We start from the raw sequence: 23,624 nt of genomic DNA, 5'->3' as shown, positions 1-23,624 counted from the left end.
AATTCCTACCTCCACCCTGTGTGTGTGTAGTTTGCACATTCTCCCTGTGCTTCAGGGGTTTCCTCCGGGTACTCCAGTTTCCTCCCCCAGTCCAAAGACATGCGTTGTAGGCTGATTGGCATCTCTAAATTGTCCTTAGTGTGTGAATGGGTATGTGAGTGTGTTTGAGTGAGATTGTGCTCTGTGATGGATTGCCCCCCCCCTCCCCCCCCTCCCCCCCCCTCCCCCCTCCCCCCCCTCCCTCCCCCCTCCCCCCCCTCCCCCCCCTCCCCCCCCCCTCCCTCCCCCCTCCCCCCCCTCCCCCCCCCTCCCCCCCCCCTCCCCCCTCCCCCCCCCTCCCTCCCCCCTCCCCCCCCCTCCAGGCTCCCTGCAATTCTGTGTAGGATAAGCGGCACCGAAAATGAAAGGATGGATATCATGTCCATATTGTTGACAGACTCATAGCGTACTGTTTCAATTACATGGAAGGAAGCAAAATTCAATTTGAACTGAAATAAGCTGTTTTTTATTTGAAATTAAACAAAACAGTATTTATTTGATTTGTATATAAGAAATGAATACAGTATATTTTCTAAATAACAAATAACCTTGTACACTCTATAGAAGTATACATAGCCCTTTCCTCATTTTTACACAATGGCAACAGGACCAATACAAGCAATATTACAATGTATATATTAGTATATATAGTATATTGTGTATATTATGTATACACTATAGAACCAGCAGGACCTTTGGTGTACAGTGCAGATGAACAGCTTTGGGAATACATAAATACTTTCCTTCAAAGCACTTGATTTGTGTACAATTCCCTGATAGCATTAGATAAGGCATTAACAGTGAAGCACGCTCAGTCTGACTCTGGCAACTGTTCGGCTGTAATACTAGAGCTGTGCTCCTAATATGCAGCTCAGTCACCATGTAAAGGAAATGTAATGTGAAGATGTCTAAGAGACATTATCTTTGTCTACTCTGATTGACTATGATGCAGATGATAAGGGTATAAAATGTGTAACAGCCTTATAATGTAAAGCAAACCATGGTGCTACGTACAAAAACTAAATTTGATTTCCATACGTGTAGACCTTAAAGCAAAATGTATAAAGTACTGTCAATGTTTCAGGATGAGTGCAGTATACAAATAAACATGTAAACAGTGTAAAGAATAGTAAACCATCTGCATTAACTGTGTCTGAAGAACTACGGCAATATGATCATTAGTGATCTGAAAGATGGATTCAGATCCATATTGCCATTAATATGACCATGCTGGCAAGTGTACTGTAAAAGTAGCATATACAAACGAACATGCTTGGAAATGTATAATAGTGTCACACAAAGACTCATCTTGATCTAGCAATGTAAAGCAATATAACCCTCACCATCTGGCAAACAAACAATGTATCTTTAAACAAGCTTAAAGTGTATATCATTGGTGAAATGCCCCAGATATAACAATAAATCCTGAAAAGGAATCAATTTGTATTCAAATTATGTGCATATGTCTCATTCATTGAACACAGATGTTGATTATTAATGGTCTCAGTTCATACAGTTGTGCTGCGTTCAGTTTCTATCGCAGGTTCCTTGACCTTTTCCCCTACACACACTGTGAGGGCTTCAGGTGTAACTGTTGACACTTGAGTAGGCGACGCATCCTTAATTGCTGCGTCACGGCGGTCCAGCCAGTAGAAGGACACCATGAGAAACAAAGCTGATAAGGCCACTGTGATACTGCAGGCGAGGAACATGTATGTGTACAGACCAGTGCTGTCCACAAGGCTGCCTGAACCACAAGAACAGACAAACAGGTTTCAGTGACATAAAGATTAGAATGCGCTGATTTTCACACAAGACCTTTTCAGTATAGTTATTAAAAAGGTGCAGTTAACACTGTAACTCAGCCTAAAGTTGGACATTCTGGACAAACGCCCTGAACTTAACCTGACTATTATCAGCCAGTCATAGGTTAAGCTATGTCATGCCTAACTCGGGTGACTATTAACAGACTGACTGTACAAATAACAGTGAGTAAACAATTACAAATACACGGAACAGGCCAAAGTTCCACAAAGATATCACAGAGAGCACATTTCTGGGTGTCTCCTAAGTGATTTAGTGAAGTGAGGGAGTTTACTATGCAGAGGCTAAACAGTGTTGGGTTGCACGGTTGACATTTTGAGTTGGCTTGTTGCTTACACAAGTGTACCAGCTGTCTAGTCAATCTCACAGACCAGGTCAAAAGAGCCTGAAGCCCTGGCACCACCTGAGACCTGCCTTGCAACTTTTGCTTTTTCAATGCAAGGAACATTCCATTCTCCCTGATTGTTCCCATGCACAGACACAGACTAGTACAGGTTTTCACACACACACACACACACACACACAAAAAGTACACCCAATGAATGAACTGATTCTAGATTCCTAGATTCACTGAGTGGGTGTTATGATGCTTGTTAAGAGGAACAGCTGTTCTTTTAAGCTGAATTTACATATCTGTTTAGTTTAGTCTTTAAGTCAAGAAACTTATATCCTGTGCTATTGAGTATTATGATTAGATCAGAATATGCTCTGTCAGAGCTCCTGTGTGAAAACTAACTGCCTCCTTAAGCAACTGGCAGAACAATGGCAGGGCTGGAGAGAGTTCAGTGCAACTTGTAAAACAGTCTTATCAACCCAGGGGACAGGTATATTCAAGGTCATTGGAGTGGGAGGAACAAGGAAACAGGATTAAATATTTGAATTACTCAGCAATTTTAGAGCTATCGCTAAACAAATACTGGATGAATACATTGTCTATACATAAAACATTAGCGGTCTCTGCAGGGATTACTTACTTGGAAACTTAGATTCGAAAAATCTGCCAGACATTCACTTCTACCCCTACTCCTACACTACACACTGAGGATTCTCCTTCTCATTCACTGACACAGTTTTCTAAACTAACAACAGAAAAGATCCTGTAAGTCATCTTATCCTGCAATCCTACCACCTGCCCATTGGATCCAATCCCTTCCACAATGCTCCAGACCATCTCTCAAGACCTCCTCCCCTTCATCACCACTATCATCAATGGCTCCATAACATCTGGTCATGTACTAACCTCATTCAAGAGAGCAAGTGTTATTCCCATCCTGAAGAAAACCACTCTGGATCCCTCTGACATCAGCAACTACCGACCGGTATCACTTCTCTCTTTTCTTTCTAAATCCCTTGAACAAACCGTCTACAATCAGCTGTCTTGCTATCTCTCACAGAACAACCTCCAAGATCCCAAACAGTCTGGCTTCAAATTGGCACACTCCACAGAGACTGCCCTTTTGGCCATCACTGAGAAGCTACATGCTGCTAGATCAGCCAAACTGTCTTCAGTCCTCATCCTCCTTGACCTTTCAGCAGCGTTTGACACAGTGAACCACAAGACTCTCTTGTCCACCCTCATGAGCCTAGGAATTCGTGGTGCAGCATGGTTTGCTTCCTACCTGGAAGGTCAGTCATATCAGGTGACATGGAGGGGATCCACATCTGCTCCCCACAGACTCTCCACTGGTGTCCCACAAGGCTCAGTACATGGTCCTCTCCTGTTCTCCCTCTCTCGATCTCTTGGTGCGGTCATATCCTCACATGGGTTTTCAAACCACTGCTATGCAGATGACACTCAACTCATCCTCTCCTTCCCTCCCTCAGACACTCATGTTTCTGCTCGGATATCAGCATGTCTGGCAGACATCTCATCATGGATGACAGCTCATCAGCTGAAACTTAATCCCAGCAAAACCGAACTGCTGTTCATCCCAGGTGATTCATCCCCATCTCAGGATCTTGCAGTCTCCCTAGACAATTCTCAGATCTTGCCTTCGGTTATTGCACGCAACCTTGGGGTAACCATGGAAAATCAACTGTCCTTCTCCTCTCACATTGCTAATCTGAAACACTCATGTCGATTTCTCTTTTATAACATCAGAAGAATTCGTCCATTTCTTTCCACACAGGCCACACGGGTGCTTGTTCAGTCCCTTGTCATTTCAAGACTGGACTACTGCAACTCACTCCTGGCAGGTCTGCCTCTGAGCGCCATTTGTCCTCTGCAACTGATCCAAAATGCAGCTGCACGATTGGTTTTCAACCTTCCTAAATTTTCCCACACCACCCCATTGCTACGCTCTCTCCACTGGCTTCCTGTAGCTGCCTGCATCAGATTTAAAACACTGATGCTTGCCTACAAAGCCAAAAACGGACCAGCACCCACTTATCTCAAAGCACTTATCACACCTTGCACGGCACCACGCTCCCTAGCCTGCTCGACTGGTCCCACCATCTCTCAGGGTACAAGGAAGGCATGCATTGAGACTCTTCTCTGTTCTGGTGGAATGAACTTCCCCTAGATGTCTGAACAGCTGAGTCACTGGCAGTCTTCAAACGACGTCTAAAGACCTACCTCTTCATAAAGTGCTTCAGTTAGCACTTACCAAAAAAAAAAAAGCGCTGGTCTATTACCTGTCTGAGCGCTTATCTATTACCTCCCCAACAGAGTTTTGGACTGATGGTATTCCTAGTTTGTGACCTAGTGAGCCAATATCAGAAGGTATTTTTGATAGACCTCAAAGCACTTTTGTAAGTCGCTCTGGATAAGGGCGTCTGCCAAATGCCGTAAATGTAAATGTACTTACTTATCACCAAATTGGTCCAGTGTGGTTTATCAATTAAATTAAATGAACCATAATGATATTTAGACAAAGAAAGATGGTGACAACAGAGAGAGTTGAGTGTCTACAATATAATTAGTAACAACCTAGTGGTTGCAAGAAGTTACTTAATTTTTCAAAATAGCTTAAGTTACATTTTAGGAAATTTAGGTCTTCCACATTAAAAAAAGCCACAGGGTGTTTAGAATTACCACCACACATTCATATGGACCTGCATATTTATACTGTATAGCCACCCCTTTGTCATTTTTGTGACTGACATTCTAAGTCTAAAAAGATCTGATTATGGGTACTGGCTCTGGACCTGTAGTGCTGGATCAGTATTGGATTGAATTTGACATATTTTCTGCCATGCCTATGCATTCAGTGACTCATCACAGAGCTAGCATTGCCCATAGAACACAAGCCGTCATATTGCTGATATTTTTCCATAATTTGACAACAAAACCTTGCAAAGATTCAGCTCAGTTACTAAGCAGATGTCAGTGTGAGATATTGATATTAGTATTGGGCATCTGTCAATACTCAGAGATCTGATATTGACATCATATCAAAAAATAGAAAAGGTGGGATTAGTGCATCCCTTTTAAAGACACACATAAATCCCCGGTGAACACCACTATGATCAAGGATTTGGCCCACGTTCACACTCATCGGCAATCGTATATACACTCAGTTATTAAGATCCCCTACCTGCTAGAGGCGGCCCAATCAGCAGCGTGATGCTCTCCATGATAGCCAGCAGGCCAAGTGCTGAGGGGAAGCGGCTCATCTCCACTATGTCCATGAGCACAGTGAACATCAGTGAGCCCACCACGCTCATGGACAGTCCGTAAGTCAGCACGTAAACCAAGAGTACTGGAAATGTGGGCGCAATACAGCAGATGCTGTTGCTCAGTCCATTCAGTAGCAATGCACTTGAAAATACGTAAACATGGCGGCCTTTGAACCAGGAAAGGCTGAAGAGCAGGCCAGCGGGCGGCCGCACAAAGATGTTGATAAAGCCCAGGATGGATAGCAGCAGGGCAGCCCGACTCTGCTCCATGCCGTATTCTGTAGCATAAGGAACGAGGAAAACCAACGGCACCACAAAGCCCAGCATCATCCATGTAATGCCAAGTGCATACACACGAAAGCGCTGGTTACTGCAAAACAGGTCAAAGGCCATGTGGCGACCGAAAGCGGACGTTAAGCTCTTCCAGGCCACCCACATCTGTTCTTTAAAGCCTTTCTCAACCAAAGCTTTGGTGCCATTGTTCTTTTCTTTGGCTTCTCTGTGTTTCTGTGACTCCAGGGGCCTCATGACAGCACCACACACACAGCAGTTGAGCAACACAGCACCCAGCACAAGGAAACTCCCCCTCCAGCCCAGTTCACTGTGTAGGTAGTGTCCCAGGAAGGGCAGTACGCACAGGCCCAGAGCTGTGCCCGTGGATGACATAGCATTGGCGAAGGCACGGCGGCGCACAAAATAGTGACCAAGGATGGTGACTGCAGGCTGGAAGCTGAAACAAAAACCTAGACCTTTGTGAGAAAAAAAAATATCTATTTACAGTAGACATTTTTAACATAAAATTCTCTGAATTACAGAAATTGTATCTAGTGCTACAAGTGACTATGCTGGCTAGGGGATTTATTACAAAACATCTTTTGAGCATAGAGAAATTGAATATTGTATAATGATATAATTAGATAAATGACACAGGGTTATTTAGGAGTGATTGAATATGTACCGACCTGTTATTATCCCTGCAGTAATGTAAAGCTCAATGATGGAATGTGTAAAGGAGCTGGCTGCCATCCCCAATCCGCTCAAGACTCCCCCCATCATCACTGTTGCCCTGCAACCGAAATGTTCCACTAACATGCTGCATAAGGGCCCTGAGAAGGAAAAGTCAAATGTGAGAACACAACACTAAACAAACCTCTGAAACTGAAGGGGAGCTGGTACAAAGTTAGAGGATTAAATACTATAATCCGACGTTCTTTCTGTGCACAAGCAGTGATTCAAAATGTTTGGTAAATGTATCCTGCAGAGCTAGTAAAAAAACTAATCTAAACTTTATGACTATTCTTTGTACATTTCATCATTTCTCCTTTGTAAAGGAATCAGCAAAGACCTGTCTAGCAAGTCACACCGAAGTTCCTCCTGCCCAGTTTTTTTTCCCCCAAACACCCACTCAGTCAATCTGTTCATTCTTTTGAGCATGTGCATTGTGTGTGTGTGTGTACTAATCTGTGTATGTTCATGGGAGCAATCAGAAAGAATGCATTAAATGTACCAAATTATGACTGCAGTGGGATCTAACAGCTTCTTTTGCCTTTCTAACACATGGACAAAGAGCAACTCTGAGAGATGGTCCATAAATATAGTAAGTAAAAGAACATGCCCTGCTTTAAATTAAATACTGAAATATGCCTTGTGACCCTTTGACCCTTTTGAAATATGCCTTATCTAATAAAAAAATTTAACACATTCATTCTTAAAAAAAACTCTTAGAAAAGTACACAGTCATCATGAGATTGCGAACTGGCCTGACATTTGTGCCAGTTTGGAGAATTTAGAAATGTTTATTGTTTGTAAAAAGGCACTAACCCAATACAAACAAATTACACATATATTACACTTCATTACATACAGTTGGGTCCAAAGGGCTGAGACCATATTGAAAATCTGGGATTTTTTTTTTTTATTTAAAATTGGAACCAATCCAAAGGATATAGAATTTTGAAAAATTTAAAACCAAGAAAGTAATGTTCAATATTTAATATTCAAGTTATTCTGCACTATTTCTACTTCCCTATTTAAATGTAAGCAAATTTGTGATATTGAGCATGTTAACTGCTTTGTACAAAAGGTCAGATTTTCCTCATGCCTAATCTCTTCTACTGAAGCATGTCTTCTGATGACACTCTGATGGATTTAATCTAAAATGGATCATAAGGTTTTGGACTTGTGAAGTCCATGCCAGCTTGAGTACACACTGTCATCAAAACAAAAAGGGGGCATATTAAATACTAAGAAAGTCTAAAATTCATGTAAATATTTCAAAAATTCTACTTTTCACTCAAGCTGTTGTCAATAATATAATTTGTAATGAAAATTGTTGTATTAAATTAAAAAAGATGCAAAATAGAAGCATCTTCGCTAGTGGTCAGACTTTTGGACCCACTGCGAATAAGAGTATGTATATTCGCTCCCCACATGCATCAATGAGGCTTGGGCGCCCATGACCCTGTCGCCAGTTCAACGGTTGTCCTTCCTTGTCCTCCTATATCCCACTCCTTGACAGGTGCCATTGTAATGAGATAATCAATGTTATTCCCTTCACCTGTCAGTGATGTTACGGAATATATATATATATATATATATATATATATATATATATATATATATATTCACAATATATGAGTCATCGTTAGGAACTGCAATCAATAAAAGCATACTGTAGCCTGATGCAACTACAGATACATTATCAGTGTTTATGAGCAGAACAAACATTAAATAATGGCCACAGCTTCCTGTTCACTAGCAGAGAGATGACATTATGGCTGAGTTCTCACGCTCATTACATCACAGCCACAAAGATCTGAAAAAAATGTAATGTTTTTATGAAATTATTGCTTTCCTATATCAGTACCTCCAGCATGTAGGACTGCTGTCATTATGGATGGCACCCAGGATGTCTCACTGTTGCTGGCACTGAATTCAATCTGAAGGTCGGTGTAGAAAATGCCTATGCAGGACGGGAAGGCTAGGGTCAGGGCTAGGACTAAGATGGTGGCCACCAGCACCACCCAGCCCCATCCTCCATCAGGAGCCTCAAGGTGCGCTGGACGTACCTGAGCCAGCGGGGTCACTGTGTCTTCTTCCTCAAGCTCTGGATCACATGACTCTTCTGACTGATGATGATGTATTCGAGTTCCCATTTCTGCAAGCTGACAGTGATCATGTACTGCTCCTGTTCAGTCTATGTGAGCCAAAAAGCTTTGAGGATGTCTTAGTGGTGGTTTAGATGCACTGTTACACATTTTCACATGTGACACACCACCTTTGATCTTCACAAGTTCCCCAACGGTCTCTGTTGGACAAAAAAAAATAATAGGATTTTTTTTTCTTATTTTGTATTGTGTATTGCTGTGCATAGAGAAAGTTTGAGAGGTTTGCAAACTGTAGTAAAAAAAATAACAATTAACTATAACTACAAGCCTCAAGTGGGACATTTCTTTAAACCGGAGGTTCTCGTTGGTGTCTGTTATTTTAAATTTAGCCTACTTTTTTAATTGTTATCGTTGTTATTATAGTTATCAGCCCAATTGTCTTGTCATTTTAATTTCATTATTTTAAATGATAAACTTAAATCTGAGTGCAAATTTAACCTTGCTGAAAAATCCTGCTTGGTCTGACCATCTGAAACAGTTTCTAATAAAAACTGTTTTTAAGAAAATTGCTGTAAGACAGTTAGAACAACATTTTATTATATTTTTGGATGTAAAGAATGAAGCTGGAAAATAACTTAGCAGCTGGCAAAGCTCTGGTAAAGTCCACAGCCTGACCAGCTCAACCTGTGCTCTGGAAACCTGCTTAAACTTAACTGTTTTTTCAGCAAGAAAGAAAACTAAAATAAGTTAATATACTAGATGTTTTTAAATCTAAACTGGTTTAGGTACTGTCGGTAAAAAAAATAAAAAATTTAAAAAAAAAGTTAAGGAGTGAAAAAAGATAATAATGTCACACTTGTACCAAATGTGTTACAGTGTGGATTCATATTCATACAGTGGCAGCGTTGGCATTAATAAAACCCATGGGATTGTTTTTTTAGCGACTGGAAGGAATTTCCTGAGCTTAAGAAGGCTAAGGATTAAAAAAAAAAGTTCACAAACTAAAACTGAATTTAAATATAAAGGTGTAGTTGTTTCATTACTTTGAAAACAAAACGTGTAACCGTCTACACTAATGACTAAAGTAGCTAGCAATCTTCTGGACACTTCAGCTCCAAGCTCCGTGACTGATTAGCATTCACAGAGCTGACATGTTTTTACTCTTTTCAGTTTTAACATTTCACTCAGAAAAAAAAAAAGTCCACAAGAGTGACTGAGAACGTCTGTGTACCCGTGTACTCAGTGAATATACAGCTACTTATGGCTACGGAAGAATGACAAGACCCTGACATTTTAGCAAACGAGAAGGCTCAGTGTAAGAGATTTAGCAGGATGTGTGGAACATAGCCGCTATGATATGAACACACGTCCACCTCCACTTATCCATTCCCTCAGTTTGTAACCGGTGAAGCAGAATCAGGAACCTACCTTCAGGGAGTAAAAACGTTTGCATGTCTGCTCATGATGTCATTCTGTTTCTGTGCTGAAGAACATCCCTCTCTGCTCGGGTATATGAGCGGTATCGTCTTCACCTAGCCTTGACCAATCTGACCGGATCAGATCCCTGAACCGTCCATGACCAAACACCTCCGTGACCACGGCTGTAAATGAAAGTGGATGATGATTTATAGCGCGCAGTAGTAAAGCAGGCGCGGCCCCTTTAAATCCTGCGGGCAGCTGTAATGTGAGCTGCAGGTCGGGGTGGTGTTTGCCTCACAGCGGATAACGGAGGAGGTGCATCACTGTCCTAACACACTGCTTCTCTTCTGCTTTACACTCCACAGCCCAACAAACTCCTCACTGCCACGTCTATTTATCTACCTTCTTTTCTTTTTCAACTTATTTTTTATTAGCCAAGTCTTTCTTACAAAGCATGTACATTGTTCACATAAGGTTCATAACGTTTTGTTTTATTTACACTATATGGTTTGTGGACATCTGACCATCACTCTCATATCTGGGTCTTCTCCAAACTGTTGCCACAAAGTTGGAAGCACACAGTTGCATAGACTGTCTCTGTATGCTGTAGCATTACAATTTTACCTTCACTCGAACTAAGAGGTACAAACCTGTTCCAGCATGACAGTGCCCCTGTGCACAAAGTGAGGTTTATAATGACATGGTTTGCCAAGGTTGGTGTGGAGGAACTCGAGTGGCCTGCATAACCCCACTGAACACCTTTGGAATGAACTGGAATGCTGACTGTGCCCCAAGCCTTCTCGTCTGACATCAGTGCCTGAGCTCACTAATGCTCTTGTGGCTGAATGGACATAAATCCCCACAGTCATGCTCTAAAATCTAGTGGAAAGCCTTCCTAGGAGAGTGGAGGTTATTACAACAGCAAAGGGGGACTGAATCTGAAATGGGATGTTCAAAAAGCAAATATGAATGTGATGTTCAGGTGTCTACAAACTTTTGGCCATATAGTGCATATGTTCACAAGAGTTGTATTATTTTATTCAACAGAAAAGAACAAAATAAAAAAAGAGAACAATATATAAAGAACAACAACATTGGATGGGATCTTAAGACACAAAAGCAGACAAAGTGATACAAAAAGGAATATTTGAGTAATAAACAGCCTGTCTATTTAAAGCCAGATAAAGTACAGAAAATACGACTTGTATATCAGAGGCCATTACCCCTAGTCCTCACCCTGTCCTCACCCTGTCCTCAGCCGGTCCTCATCCACTCCTCACCCAGTCTTCACCCAATCCCTCCATTAAGGGTGTCCATTTCTCCATAAACTGATTCATTTGAAGTCTTAAACTATGTGTTATCTTTTCCATCACATAAATCTCCCTCACTGTCCACATCCATTCCTCAAATGTCAGCAGTCCTTTCTGGAGCTGTTTAATTGTAATGTTCTTCTTGGCAGCTGCCAAGAGTATTCGTAAAAGATACATTCTCTTCCCACCTTCCACTAAAACTGGCTTAACTCCCAGTATAGCTATCAAGGGGCAAATCAACTTTAAAGATTTTATTAATAAGGCCAAATACAATTGTCCAGAAGCAATGTATGATGGGACAGTGATGCTCTCCGCACTCTCTCCAGTGGGGAAACTGGTTTGATCTGGATTAAATTTATTATTTTTAAATCTATTAATCTATTATTTGGGGCGTTCGAAAGAAACGATTGATCACTTTCTGGTGGAATTCTCTCCATCTATTACTACAAATCATTTTATGCATTTCCGCATGTATCTCAGTCCAGGTCACGTCAGTAATTGCTAGTTTGAGTTTTTCTCTCTAATGCACATTAGACTAATAAAATTTCCGCATGTCATCCTGACAAACACTCCCAAGCAGTCTGTCTTTCTGCTTCTGTAAAACATATTGTTTTATTATTCAGATACGGTGTACATACATGCTCAGTTTTCTGGTAAACAATTGCAACAAAGTTTTGTGATAAAATGAGAAGTACAACAACATTTTGAACACAAATACATTTTATGATAAAAATCAGACATTTTCTTTTTTCCTCATTGCAATCTGTACATTGAAAGAAACTGCATCAGATGACATTTAAAAAAAACAAACAAAAAAATTTTTTTATATATATATATTTATATATTAAAGGACAATCTGACCAAGACTATTCATTTCCAGAACACTTAGCTCCACAAACTTGTAGACAAAAGGTCACACATGACATCAATACAGTCGATAACTTAACACATTCAAAACATCTGGTGTAAGGAGCAGGTTTGCAATACAAGTTTAAATGCCTTTCTTGGTATGTGTGCCCACATGCACACGTGTGTATGTACTGTATATCCAAGCATGCAGGTGATGCAGACTATTGTGGCAGACTTTAATGTGAACAAATACGACAGGTCTGCATTCCTGATCAGTTGGGTCACCTTCTAAATATCCATTTAGTGCTAAACATTTTTATCCAGATAGGTTTGGACAAAACAAAATAAAACACAATAAACAGGAGTTGCGGACTGACTGTCTGAAAGTTTCCCCTTGCACATGGCATCCAGACTCTCTGAAAAACTGTCCATGCACCACTTTACCCCTACACTACCACAAAGCTAGACAAAGTCCCAGTATAGAATATTATATACTCTAACACAATGCATGCTTTCAAGTTCACAAACCAAAAAAACACAGTGCCCCTCCCTCCCCACAGATTAACAGAACACCAAATAACCTCGACAAAGTTTTTTTTCCTTCTACAAAAAACATCTTTTTGCCTCCGATTGACCAAAAAAAGTAATGGCAGAGGAAAATGAACATGGAAAATAAATCTATAATTCAGTGGGCCTACACGCTCCAATTTCTTTATGATACATAAATCTTACAAAATCCTCCTATTAATTAGAGAAATGTTACATAACTGTTTCATAAATGACCTAAAGTGTACTGGCATGACATTTCTCCATGTCTCTGCTGTTTAACAGAACGTTTAAGACATGGACATAATTAAAGTGCAAGTAAAAGATGAAGGGTGCAAACAAAATGTTTCTTTAGGATGTGAGTAAAAACATGAACCAGTTACACTGGCACAATGAAAATGAGAAGAGCCAACTCGAACTAAATACAGAGTATCTGAAACAAGGGACCATTATACACCCAACTTAGCCAGGCATTTGTCTTAAGAGCCCTGTACGAAGGAAAATCTTAGGACATGCTGTGCATGACAGACACTGATAGTGGTACAAAGGACATCTGTATATAGTACAGAGTACTACAGACACAGCTAATTTTGCTTCATTGATGATCGTATATGATCAAAACAGACAGTAACCCCAAGCCGTTCCCCCTCCCCAAACAAAATTTTGGATGATTCATTAAACAAACATATTGGTGAAGATCAGATCTCACTTTCCTGCAGCAGGGAGCTCTATAGCTCAGACAATATGAAAACTTCAATAATAAACAACAAAAGGAAACGCTCCACGGGATGCATTTCATCAACTCCGATTACTCAGTTAGGAGTGCAATTCGAGCCAAATTCCAACTGCAAGAAGGGATAAGGAATATTTCTACTGGGCTATCTAGATTTGCCTTAAAATGATCCCTCTGACAAAAATCTGCTTTGTAAAATCAAAGTGAAAGTTTACAGATTAAAACATGGAGCATATTTTTGGCAACCCCTTCTCCTTTGCTTCACATTTTAAAGCAGGGGACAAAAAAAAAATAATATTCGTACATATGCACTTAAGACCAAAAATTTCACATTGACATGCTGCCTGTGACAGCCATCAGCTGCTTTTCAGTGGACATGAATAACAAACACCAAAGCATGCAGTTTTACATTCTATGTGATACTGAACAAGGATCTTATGTTAAAATACTGTCAGAAGATCATGAAGCACACTTGTTCCTAGCAGATAACTTTTAAGGGTGTGTAATTTGATTCTAGTCTTTAGTGGATAAATATCAAACAATGAGGGCAATTCAGTGTAAAACAGGACCAAATACTGGCTCTGATGTCAAAACATGAAAGAAGCACAGTTTACCTGAAGTAATACAATAGATTTTTGACATGAGGGCAAGCATCTCAATCCAAGTAAAATAGAGCCCTTAACATTCACTGCTATTCCACTATAACTTATCTAACGTTTTTCTTTTTTTGTTTTTTTAAATATGAGATAGAAACAGTTAAACAGCCAAAATAGAGTTAGAGATAGAGTTCTATGGAGTGCTAGAGCTGAACTTACTAAGTCAAAAAAATGAACAATCATATTACAGAACGGAGTTCTGCTGTGACTCAAATCGTTTGAGCACGTTGTCCATCAACAGTCTCATGGAGCTCATTTGTGACAAGACAAAGAACTGATGCGCTTATGTAACGAAAAACAAAACTATTCTTGAGAAATACTGTGAAATAAGACTATGGAGTGTCCAGTTTTCCCAGTCACATATGAATAGCTAGAGGGAGAACACAACACAAAAATTTACATACGAGTGATGAGGCACTGGACAAAGTAGACTAGGAGCATGAGTTGATTCATAAGCTTCCCCAATCAAATGTGACTATTATGAAACACAAACAGCTTTTATAACAACCTCTATTGTAATACAACCATATTCAGGATCCCCCAACATTGCATGTTCCTTTCTGATGTGTCCATGTTGAGAGGGGTGAATTAACACCTTCAGCATGACCTGGAACAACCGATACCTGTCAATGAACTTGGGTGGGTCAAACGAGAACAGGGAAATTATTCGATACACTACAAACTGAAAACAAATGGCTCTGCATGTTCAAAGGTCAAGCCAGGCTGTGGTAGACACCGAAATGATAACGAGTGAGTGTTGCTGCTGATATTCACTCATACACTCGCTCAGTTTTACACAGTGAGTCAATGTGCTTGCTATGAGAAGGGTGTAGGGGGCAAACAATTCTGTTTTGTCTACTTTTTTGCACCCCTGGAAGTCCTGAGGAGATTCTGATGATGGAAACACAGCCTAGCTGACCAGGGCACAGGCATTCCTTGTAACTAGCATGCCAGCAATGACGTAGTCTATAGATGATTATGACGAGGATATGAAGGCGATTAATGATCAAGTTCCGAGGCATTGTGGATGACTACATTAGTTGTTATAGTGACAGACCTCGAAAATCTGACTTGGACTCCTCCCTAGTCATCATGGTGAGTCCCGCATCATCACGGATCAACTAACTTTGTAGCATTTTTCATTTTTGATAACAGCAGTGACCTCAGGTGATGGTGCTGGATGGGCGATGTTGCAGCACTGCAGGGAGGGGGGACACCCCCACTGTGGAAAGGCACAAGGGAGGAGGGTGATAGAAAGGAAGGGCAGCCATGTGAGCTGATGGAGTCAGCTGTATGGTTAAAGAAGGGAGACTAGAGGAGAGGAGGGGAGGGGGGGAGATCTGTGTCAGCACAGCTAAGAAGGTCTCCTCACATCCGGGAACCTCTCTCCTGAAGGATCTGTGTGAAAGAGATAAAATCAGCTGGTAAATTAACATAGCATGGATCATGAATGGATCAATAGAACAGTGTAAGTGATAACAGCTGAATAAATCTGATGAATTTAATGATTTTTTTTTGTGATAGTCGTTTGGTTGAACAGAAGAATAATGGTTGGAACAGCAAAAGATCCTGCTACATTCATATGTAGGCTTGAACTTTACCATGACATTGCAGGGTGCCATTATTTACTGGAGGAACTGGCTGCCAAAATATACATTTTTCTCAAATCAACTGACTTCTATTTAAGACTTTGTGATCGCAGATCAGGCACAACATACTGATGCTATGGTCGACTGAAATTTCTCGTGTGTTTTCAGGTTACCTCTCATATGGGGTTTGTGATATAGTCAATTTTATACTGCAGTCATTAAACATTTTTGGACGGTATATATCATAGTATACACACTTGATGTTAATGTGCTCTAACGAATGATGCGACAAATTTCGTTATCGATTAGTTGTTATGAAGCATGCTGTGGTAGTTCCCTGCATTTAAAATAAAAATGCATTTGCTGGAAAATGGTGCTGAAATCCAAAGGAACAGTTTACAGTACTTTCTGGGTTCTGCCATAGCTTGTGTTTTGCTGGGAGGAGTAATTCATCCCATAATCATTCATTTATGGCCAGTGTGACTTACACTGAAAGTGTGTATTCTGCGAGTGGCCCTACCTTACCTGGTTGCCCAACTGGATCACAAATTTATGGCCATGTTTATCTTTCAGACCCTATTAAAACATTCTCTCTTGCCACGTTGGCCAAAAAAAGTTGGAAGTTTTTATGACAACTTGAATCGTTGACAATGACTGAACTTTGGCTCAAATGAACTCGTTAACACTTTGTTCCTTCAATTTTCCACGTTTTCCTTTGGCTTTTGCATATTACATTTATAATTAATATTCTGTCTTAATAATGCACTCGTGTTGATCAGAACATGCACTATGCAGTGATGGTCAGTAGCAAAGCTATTCGAATCAATAAGCTTCTAAGCAGTTGAACTATTCTTTTGTTTCTTTCACTAATAAATGTTACATCAATTTATTTTTGTAATGTATATTTTTAATATTGTGTGTCAAGTCATCATCACCATTCTGCTTTCGATTTACATCAAAGCCTCATTCTCAAAAAGAGTTGATTCTCTGAGTCTAGGCATTGTAAACTAAGAGTCAAATGCAAAGCTTTGGAGTTGATTCCACACACAAAAATGATTCAGAATACCATAAATTTATGTTATGTTGCCTAATTTAAAAAAAAAAAAAAAAAAAAAAAAAGGTCAGCATAAGCATTTGATAATATTTAATGACAGACAGTCTGATAAATGCCAGTAATGTTGTCTTGCAGTCAGTGACAAGTCTAGTTAAGAGTTATACAGTAGTATTAGTTAATTGAAATGCTGGAAATAAACATTTCTATGGAAATTAGAAATTGTTTTTCGTATACTTATAAATTAACCCAACCACATGATTCATCTAGAAGTAAAAGTCTGTTGATAGGCTTTTATAAAAATTAGCATTAGCTTCAGTCTTTTGAGCAGATGTAAAATCTAAATGATAAACATACACTTTAACTTTGATCTCACCTTAGCCTTCTCAGTTGGCTCAATAACAATCCCATTAGTGGAATTGTTGAGTTCCCGGGAAACCACACACAGAAACTCTGCTTGGTCCTCATTCCCGTAGTTGTAAGAGGAACCGATGCTTATAAGCTAGAAAAATAAACGAGTTGAATCAAACTCATAGTATAGTAGTAACAAATAGTTCATATAGACTGTAAAAACAGCTAACGTCACAACCTAATTTACATCAAGCAAGCTTGAAATCTGAAAAACAACGATCTAAAACGTAAAGGCTTACAAGAGCTTTGCAGTTCTTCAGAGTGAATGAATAGATGAGTAGGCATCCTGTTCAAGCATTTATCTAATTAAATGACAATTCGCTTAGACTGAAATTACATCTTCCACTGAGTAAATGCAATTTCCAATGGAGAAAAAGCTAAGATTACAAATAAAAGGTTAACAAACCAACTTACTGAATAGGGGGCTATATATTCAGAATGGCAGTGTGCTCTTCAGTGTGACCTGCACTACGGTTAAACAGGTCCACACACAAAAACACACTAAGCAAAGGGCGGAGGAGACACAAAAGCCAGCTCACCTGCTCAAACTTCCACCCATCAGACATTGTGGAGACCATTTGAGTTAGTTCTTCTTCTTGGCACTGAAGCACACGATATACATGTTTCACTGGGCCCTGAAAATACAAAGACTCAAATGAGGAACTTTTTATTCAATCTAGACAGAAAAACATGTTATTGTAGAAGTCAAAAACAAGCAGTTATACACTGAGGCAGAAGAAAAAAGGCAAGAATAAAGTAATGAAAGCAGTGAAACAGTACTTAAGGTTTGGCTGAACGTTCTCTCCACATACTGGTATATTCTGTTTGGTTGGGTTTTGTACCATTATTAGTTAATTATTAGTTCTGCAGGTTAGGAACATACTTTCTAATTTACCCCAACTTTCTGTTATTTTTCACTTAATTGATTATAAAGCTTAAAGAGAGGGGGCATGCTCCTTATGATAAAGCCCTGATGGTGCAATTTGTAAATTGCTAACTCAAAGTCCAGCTCTGGGACATAATCCACTTTCTCAGCTGACCTGCCAAGAAACAAGCTCACAAAGCACCCTTCATCCTGGCTTCATTCTCACACACCTGAGACGTCCTGTTCTCATTGTCTCGTATCCTCTCCTTTACCAGCCTCACCAATGACGCAATGTTGTAAAACTCAGCTTCCTCTAGAACACCTGCAGGAGCCAGAAGGGACAGCATTGTAAGATTTTTTTTGTGTAATTCAAGAAGGAGGAATGCTACCACTGGCAATCTTCCCTTATCTCATAAAATGTAAGTAAGCATCTTGCAATTAACAAAATTCTTCAGCAACATGTTTCATAGATCAATGAAAATTTACTGTGCCCAAGATAAAACAATGCATTAAACTGTTTAGACCACAACGCATTCAAATTATTGAGTCTGACTGATCTGAAGGTGTTGAGATTATGTATATGTATATTATATATACAGTCAGGTCCATAAATATTGGGACAGTGACACAGTTTTGGTAATTTTGCCTCTGTACACCACCACAGTGGATTTGAAATGAAGCAGTCAAGATGTGACTGAAGCGTAGACTTTCAGCTTTAATTCAAGGGGTTTAACAAAAATATTGCATTAACCGTTTAGGAATTACAGCCATTTTTTACAGAGTTCCTCCATTTTCACAGGCTCAAAAGTAATGGGACAATTGACTGATAAGCAGTTTCATGGCCAGCTGTGGCCTGTTTCCTCCTTATATCATGATAAATTAAGGAGATAAATGGTCTGGAGCTGATTCCAAGTGTTGAATTTGCATTTGGTAGCTGTTCATGGGAACTCTCAATATGCCATCCAAAGAGGTGTTGATGCAAGTGAAGGAGGCCATCATTAGGGTGAAAAACCAAAACAGACCTATCAGAGAGATAGCAGAAACTTTAGGAGGGCCAAATCAACAATTTGGTACATTCTTAAAAAGAAGGAATGCACTGGCGAGCTCAGCAACACCAAAAGGCCTGGGAGACCACAGAAAACAACTAAAGTGGATGATTGCAGAATTCTTTTCTTATTGAAGAACAACCCCTTCACAACATCTAGCCAAGTCAGGAACACTCTGGAGGAGGTAGGCCTATCAGTGTCAAAGTCTACAATCAAGAGCCACCTTCATGAATGTAAATACAGACGGTTTACCTCAAGATGCAAACTGCTGGTAACACTCAAGAACACAAAGGCCAGATTAGACTTTGCTAAAAAACCTCTAAAAAAGCCTGACCAGTTCTGATGCAAGGTTAACTTGTACCAGAATGATGGGAAGAGAAAAGTATGGAGAAGGAAAGGAAGGGCTCATGATCCAAAGCATACCACATCATCCGTCAAACATGTGGAGGCAGTGTTATGGCATGGGCATGTTTGGCTGCCAATGGAACTGGGTCACTGGGGTTTATTGATAATGTGACTGTTGATAGAAGTAGCAGGATGAATTCTGAAGTGTACAGAGCTGTACTTTCTGCTCAGATTCAGTCAAACGCTGCAAAACTGATAGGACAGCGCTTCACAGTACAGATGGATAACAAACCAAAACATACTGTGAAAGCAGCCCAAGAGCTTGGAAATTAAATGTTCTTAAATGGCAGAGTCAGTCACCTGACCTCAACCCAACTGAGCTGCTTTTCACTTACTGAAGACAAATCTGAAGGCAGAATGACCCACAAACAAGCAGCAACTGAAGATGGCTGCAGTAAAGACCTGGCAAATCATCTCAAGGGAGGAAACTCAGCATTTGGTGATGTCCATGGGGTCCAGACTTCAGGTAGTCATTGACTGCAAAGGATTTACCTCCAAGTAATAAAAATAATCCTAATATTTATGATTATATTAGTTTGTCCAATTACTTTTGAGCCTGTGAAAATGGAGGAACTCTGTAAAAAATGGCTGTAATTCCTAAACGGTTAATGCAATATTTTTGTTAAACCCCTTGAATTAAAGCTGAAAGTCTACGCTTCAAGTCACATCTTGACTGCTTCATTTCAAATCCACTGTGGTGGTTTACAGAGGCAAAATTACCAAAACTGTGTCACTGTCCCAATATTTATGGACCTGACTGTATATATATTTTATCTAAAAGCATGGCTCTGACAGTAGTTTGACTACAAGGTTTATGTTAATGCTCTTGTAATAATATGGTATAGCTTTCTTTAGTAACAGCTAATTCACAAATTAGCTTGTATGCAGATGTGCCATATAAATGGATTTAAATTCCATGTGCAATCAGTGATATGGGGAAGTTTTCTGTAAGAAGATGTTTTGGAAGATCTCCCCTGTGTCAGTAAATCAGAGGTGAAGATGTTCCTCTAAGCTGTCTGACATGAGTCTTCAGGAAAGAGGGCTTTGTGGTTTCTCAGTAACATGACAAGCTGCTTTTCTGTCTTATCAACTTTAAAAGAAAGAAAGAGAGGCTGGAGAGGAAACGACTGTTATAATGTACACTAAGTGGTTGTTTGTTTTGCGGCTGTTCCATAACATTAAATGTAATTTCGGAAGGATAAAATGTATGATGTGTCAATCTTTAATAAATTTTTAAAAAATGTTAGTTTTAATTCTAAAAAAATGTCGCTGTAGTATAAGAGGACTAAAACACTTCAGGCTGTTATTGGAAAACTATCAACTCCACCTCACATTACCCTGTCGCTGATTATTCTCCTATAACATCATGTACAATCATGTTTTACTAATTACTCGAGCAGAAAAGAGTAACTGACTTTGCTTAACTCCTATATCATGAAATAACAAACACCATGCTTTGGACATTCTTTACCCTGCAATGATGAAACGCTTTCCTGTACTCTGTGTTCTCTCTCTATATGCACACACACACAAAAAGAGAGTCCCTAAAGGAAAGCCCATAGCACACTGTTATTATGATATAGCAAGCACAGAACACAGACTATCTCACCCTCCTCTGCAAGGTTCTTGTTGATGATCAGCTTTCCGTGCCTCAGATAATTCAAGATAGGTCCAAAGTATGTGGGGTCTCTATCAATCAAATAAGCTCCTGTCTCATCCTGTGCAGAGAAACGACATATGTTACAATCACATACAAAAAAAACAAAGCCACATATCCACCCAATAGTGAGTATTATAATCTGTGCAGCAGGAGTGACACCTAACACATTAGACTTTATTTTAACAATAGTGTATCTATTACAAATACTTTATAAAAATCTTACTTACTCTGTATTTATATTAGTTAAGACCTCGGTAACTATTACATTGAGACTGTCATTACCTTAGATTTCAGGCTACAAACATTTTTAATCTGTGGTCATTTTTAAATTTTGTTTATATATCGTTAAATGTGTTCTGAAAGCATATAATCATACTTCACATACTGGATTAGACAGCATCACTCACACAAGGCAGGGGTGTGTTAAATATACCCTATACAAAAAGTCTGATGGTATCTTCTCTGTCGTAGTTCTCTGTTTTAATTTATATATTTGTCATTGTAAAGCATGTTTATATAGTATATTCCTACTGCAAACAAAATGTTTTAAACAGCTTTTAAATATCCTAAAGCGGCTAGATACCTGCAGACACTCTGCACTTGGTTATACTGGTACTTTTCAGTTCATGTCATTTCCCTACTCCTTGACCTAAATAGAGCTAAACACAGAAGCGCAGAAGAGGAAGAAAGGCACAGAAGTGGGACAAGTTTAGCTAAATAGGTTGCACGCTATTAATGATGGATAATGATGGAATAATCATGGGTTTAATTAATGGCTGCAATAATAAATCCACTTTCTGACCTTACAGCTGCTGGATTTCTGATCAAGCGCAGTTTTAGTGTCTGCTTGTTGTATTATCTGCTGGAATGCATAACTCTGAAGGGATTCTCAGTGGAAATGTGCATATCTGATCTAGCCTAGATTTGGTAGTATGCACCATATGAGCAAAATAAATGATTCATGTCACTCACATGCACGAGTATGCACAGAAAGCCCTCATGTTGGAAGTGTGACCAAGTGAAAAGGTGTGAAGCAAGCATCTCGTAAAAAGCTGCATATTGAGAGCTCACCTTATCTGAGTCCAGATCAGGATCCTCCTGACAGAGTCGGTACAGGAAGGATTTGGGATCCCTGCATAAGGTTTGTTTGGTTGTGATGAAGTAGGTTCCCCCGACATTAAGCCGGACCCACCGGGACCCCGGTTTCTCTGTGGATTCTGATGGGGATGTGGGGCTGCTCTTCATCGGGAAGCCGAACACGGCTCTGGACGCAGACAGGCCCGGGCTGCCAGAACCGCTCCGAGCTGGAAGAACGAAGCTGGGCGACGGGAGGCGCATGCTAACAGAGCCGCGGGTCTCCCGGTGCTCGCTCTGCTCCATGAGGCCGCCCGCGCTCGCTTCAATGTGTAACTCTGCCATGCTCTCCAAATGCTAAAACAGTCCGTTTAATTAGGAATTCCTCCACGTGGATAACACTCTCACCTTAATGGCAAATTATGTAAACAACAGCTCGCTAGGTAAACTAGCCAGCAAGCTAGACCTAAATTGCTTTTTCCTCTAATGAAGTGCCCGTCTCTAAGGCCTTGTTAAACTAAACAAATAAGCTCTAAGCACACTGATAACAGCGGCCAAAACGTTGTAATGTATTAGAAACACTGCGTTGCGACGACATAGTTCATAATTTTATAAAACACGACATTGATCCACCTTGTTTATTCAATCGACTCCTGCAAGCGCCCTAATATTATGGAGGAACTAAAAGACATCACTTCCGGGTCACGCTAACGCATACATAATAAGAGCATAAAAGAAACCATGGAGAATTTTTCTATAAAATAAATTCTACGGAGCCCTCAACACAGATTTAGATTTTTTAAAAGATTTTTTTTAATTAGACCCATTATTTGAGTGTGTACAGTAATAATCTTATTCCTAACTTCCCACCACAAAACACATTGTGTCCACGTTGACAGTATTTATAGGCTGACATGTTGCTGTTGTTGTTTTCCCCCTCAGTTACTGAAGTTTAGATTAAACCCATTCATTGTCAGTGACCAGTGATTCAGGCTTATAACTATAACAACTCAATAATAAATTTGATAATGTTGGGATGTGTTTTCCAGCACTGTAACCCTCTGGTTATGCTTCAGGGGCCTGAGAGGTTCCAGGCCTACACTTTGAGAGCCACAGATAGAAGTCTTATTGTAATATAACTGTAGTATTTTGTATGTTAGACAGTGTAAGGAAAATGAACTATTATTCATTATGAACTTGTCTTTTTGGCTGTCCTCTTAAAGAGAGAGCACTTAAACTTACCCTGCTGAAAATCCACCAGTCTGACCAGCTGCCAAAACACAGGCCGAGCTGGTGAAGCTGAGCTGTGCCCATAAGTGCTGGTAGAAAGGAAACCATTTCTGAATTACAAAATACTTATGCTTACAAGCTATTTTTAAGAAAACAACAAAAAAGTAACACAATTTGAAAAACTCAAACATT

General features: G+C 39.9%; 1 protein-coding gene across 4 annotated transcripts; it reads right to left on the bottom strand.

Annotated features, from left to right (window-relative positions):
* Nucleotides 1-482: 482 nt before the first annotated feature.
* On the bottom strand, nt 483-22,902 carry kctd2 (potassium channel tetramerization domain containing 2). 4 transcript variants are annotated; one of them, XM_026915527.3, is made up of 7 exons: nt 22,200-22,902; nt 21,078-21,186; nt 18,248-18,339; nt 17,692-17,787; nt 17,118-17,243; nt 10,017-15,499; nt 8,620-8,788 (listed from the first exon to the last, which is right to left on the bottom strand). In XM_026915527.3, the coding sequence occupies exons 1-6, from the start codon at nt 22,545-22,547 to the stop codon at nt 15,470-15,472; spliced, it is 801 nt and encodes a 266-aa protein (XP_026771328.1). In that variant the 5' UTR covers nt 22,548-22,902; the 3' UTR covers nt 8,620-8,788; nt 10,017-15,469. The 4 variants fall into 4 exon arrangements, with proteins under 4 accessions (XP_053094701.1, XP_026771613.1, XP_053094702.1 ...); XM_053238726.1 differs by lacking the exons at nt 17,118-17,243; nt 17,692-17,787; nt 18,248-18,339; nt 21,078-21,186; nt 22,200-22,902 and adding exons at nt 483-1,786; nt 5,400-6,230; nt 6,444-6,587 and having other exon boundaries at nt 8,550-8,788; nt 10,017-10,270; XM_026915812.3 differs by lacking the exons at nt 17,118-17,243; nt 17,692-17,787; nt 18,248-18,339; nt 21,078-21,186; nt 22,200-22,902 and adding exons at nt 483-1,786; nt 5,400-6,230; nt 6,444-6,587 and having other exon boundaries at nt 8,348-8,788; nt 10,017-10,267.
* Nucleotides 22,903-23,624: the final 722 nt, after the last annotated feature.

The sequence above is a fragment of the Pangasianodon hypophthalmus genome, chromosome 12 (assembly GCF_027358585.1).
Source record: "Pangasianodon hypophthalmus isolate fPanHyp1 chromosome 12, fPanHyp1.pri, whole genome shotgun sequence".
NCBI lineage: Eukaryota > Metazoa > Chordata > Actinopteri > Siluriformes > Pangasiidae > Pangasianodon > Pangasianodon hypophthalmus.
This window is presented reverse-complemented; position numbering and strand designations above follow the sequence as displayed.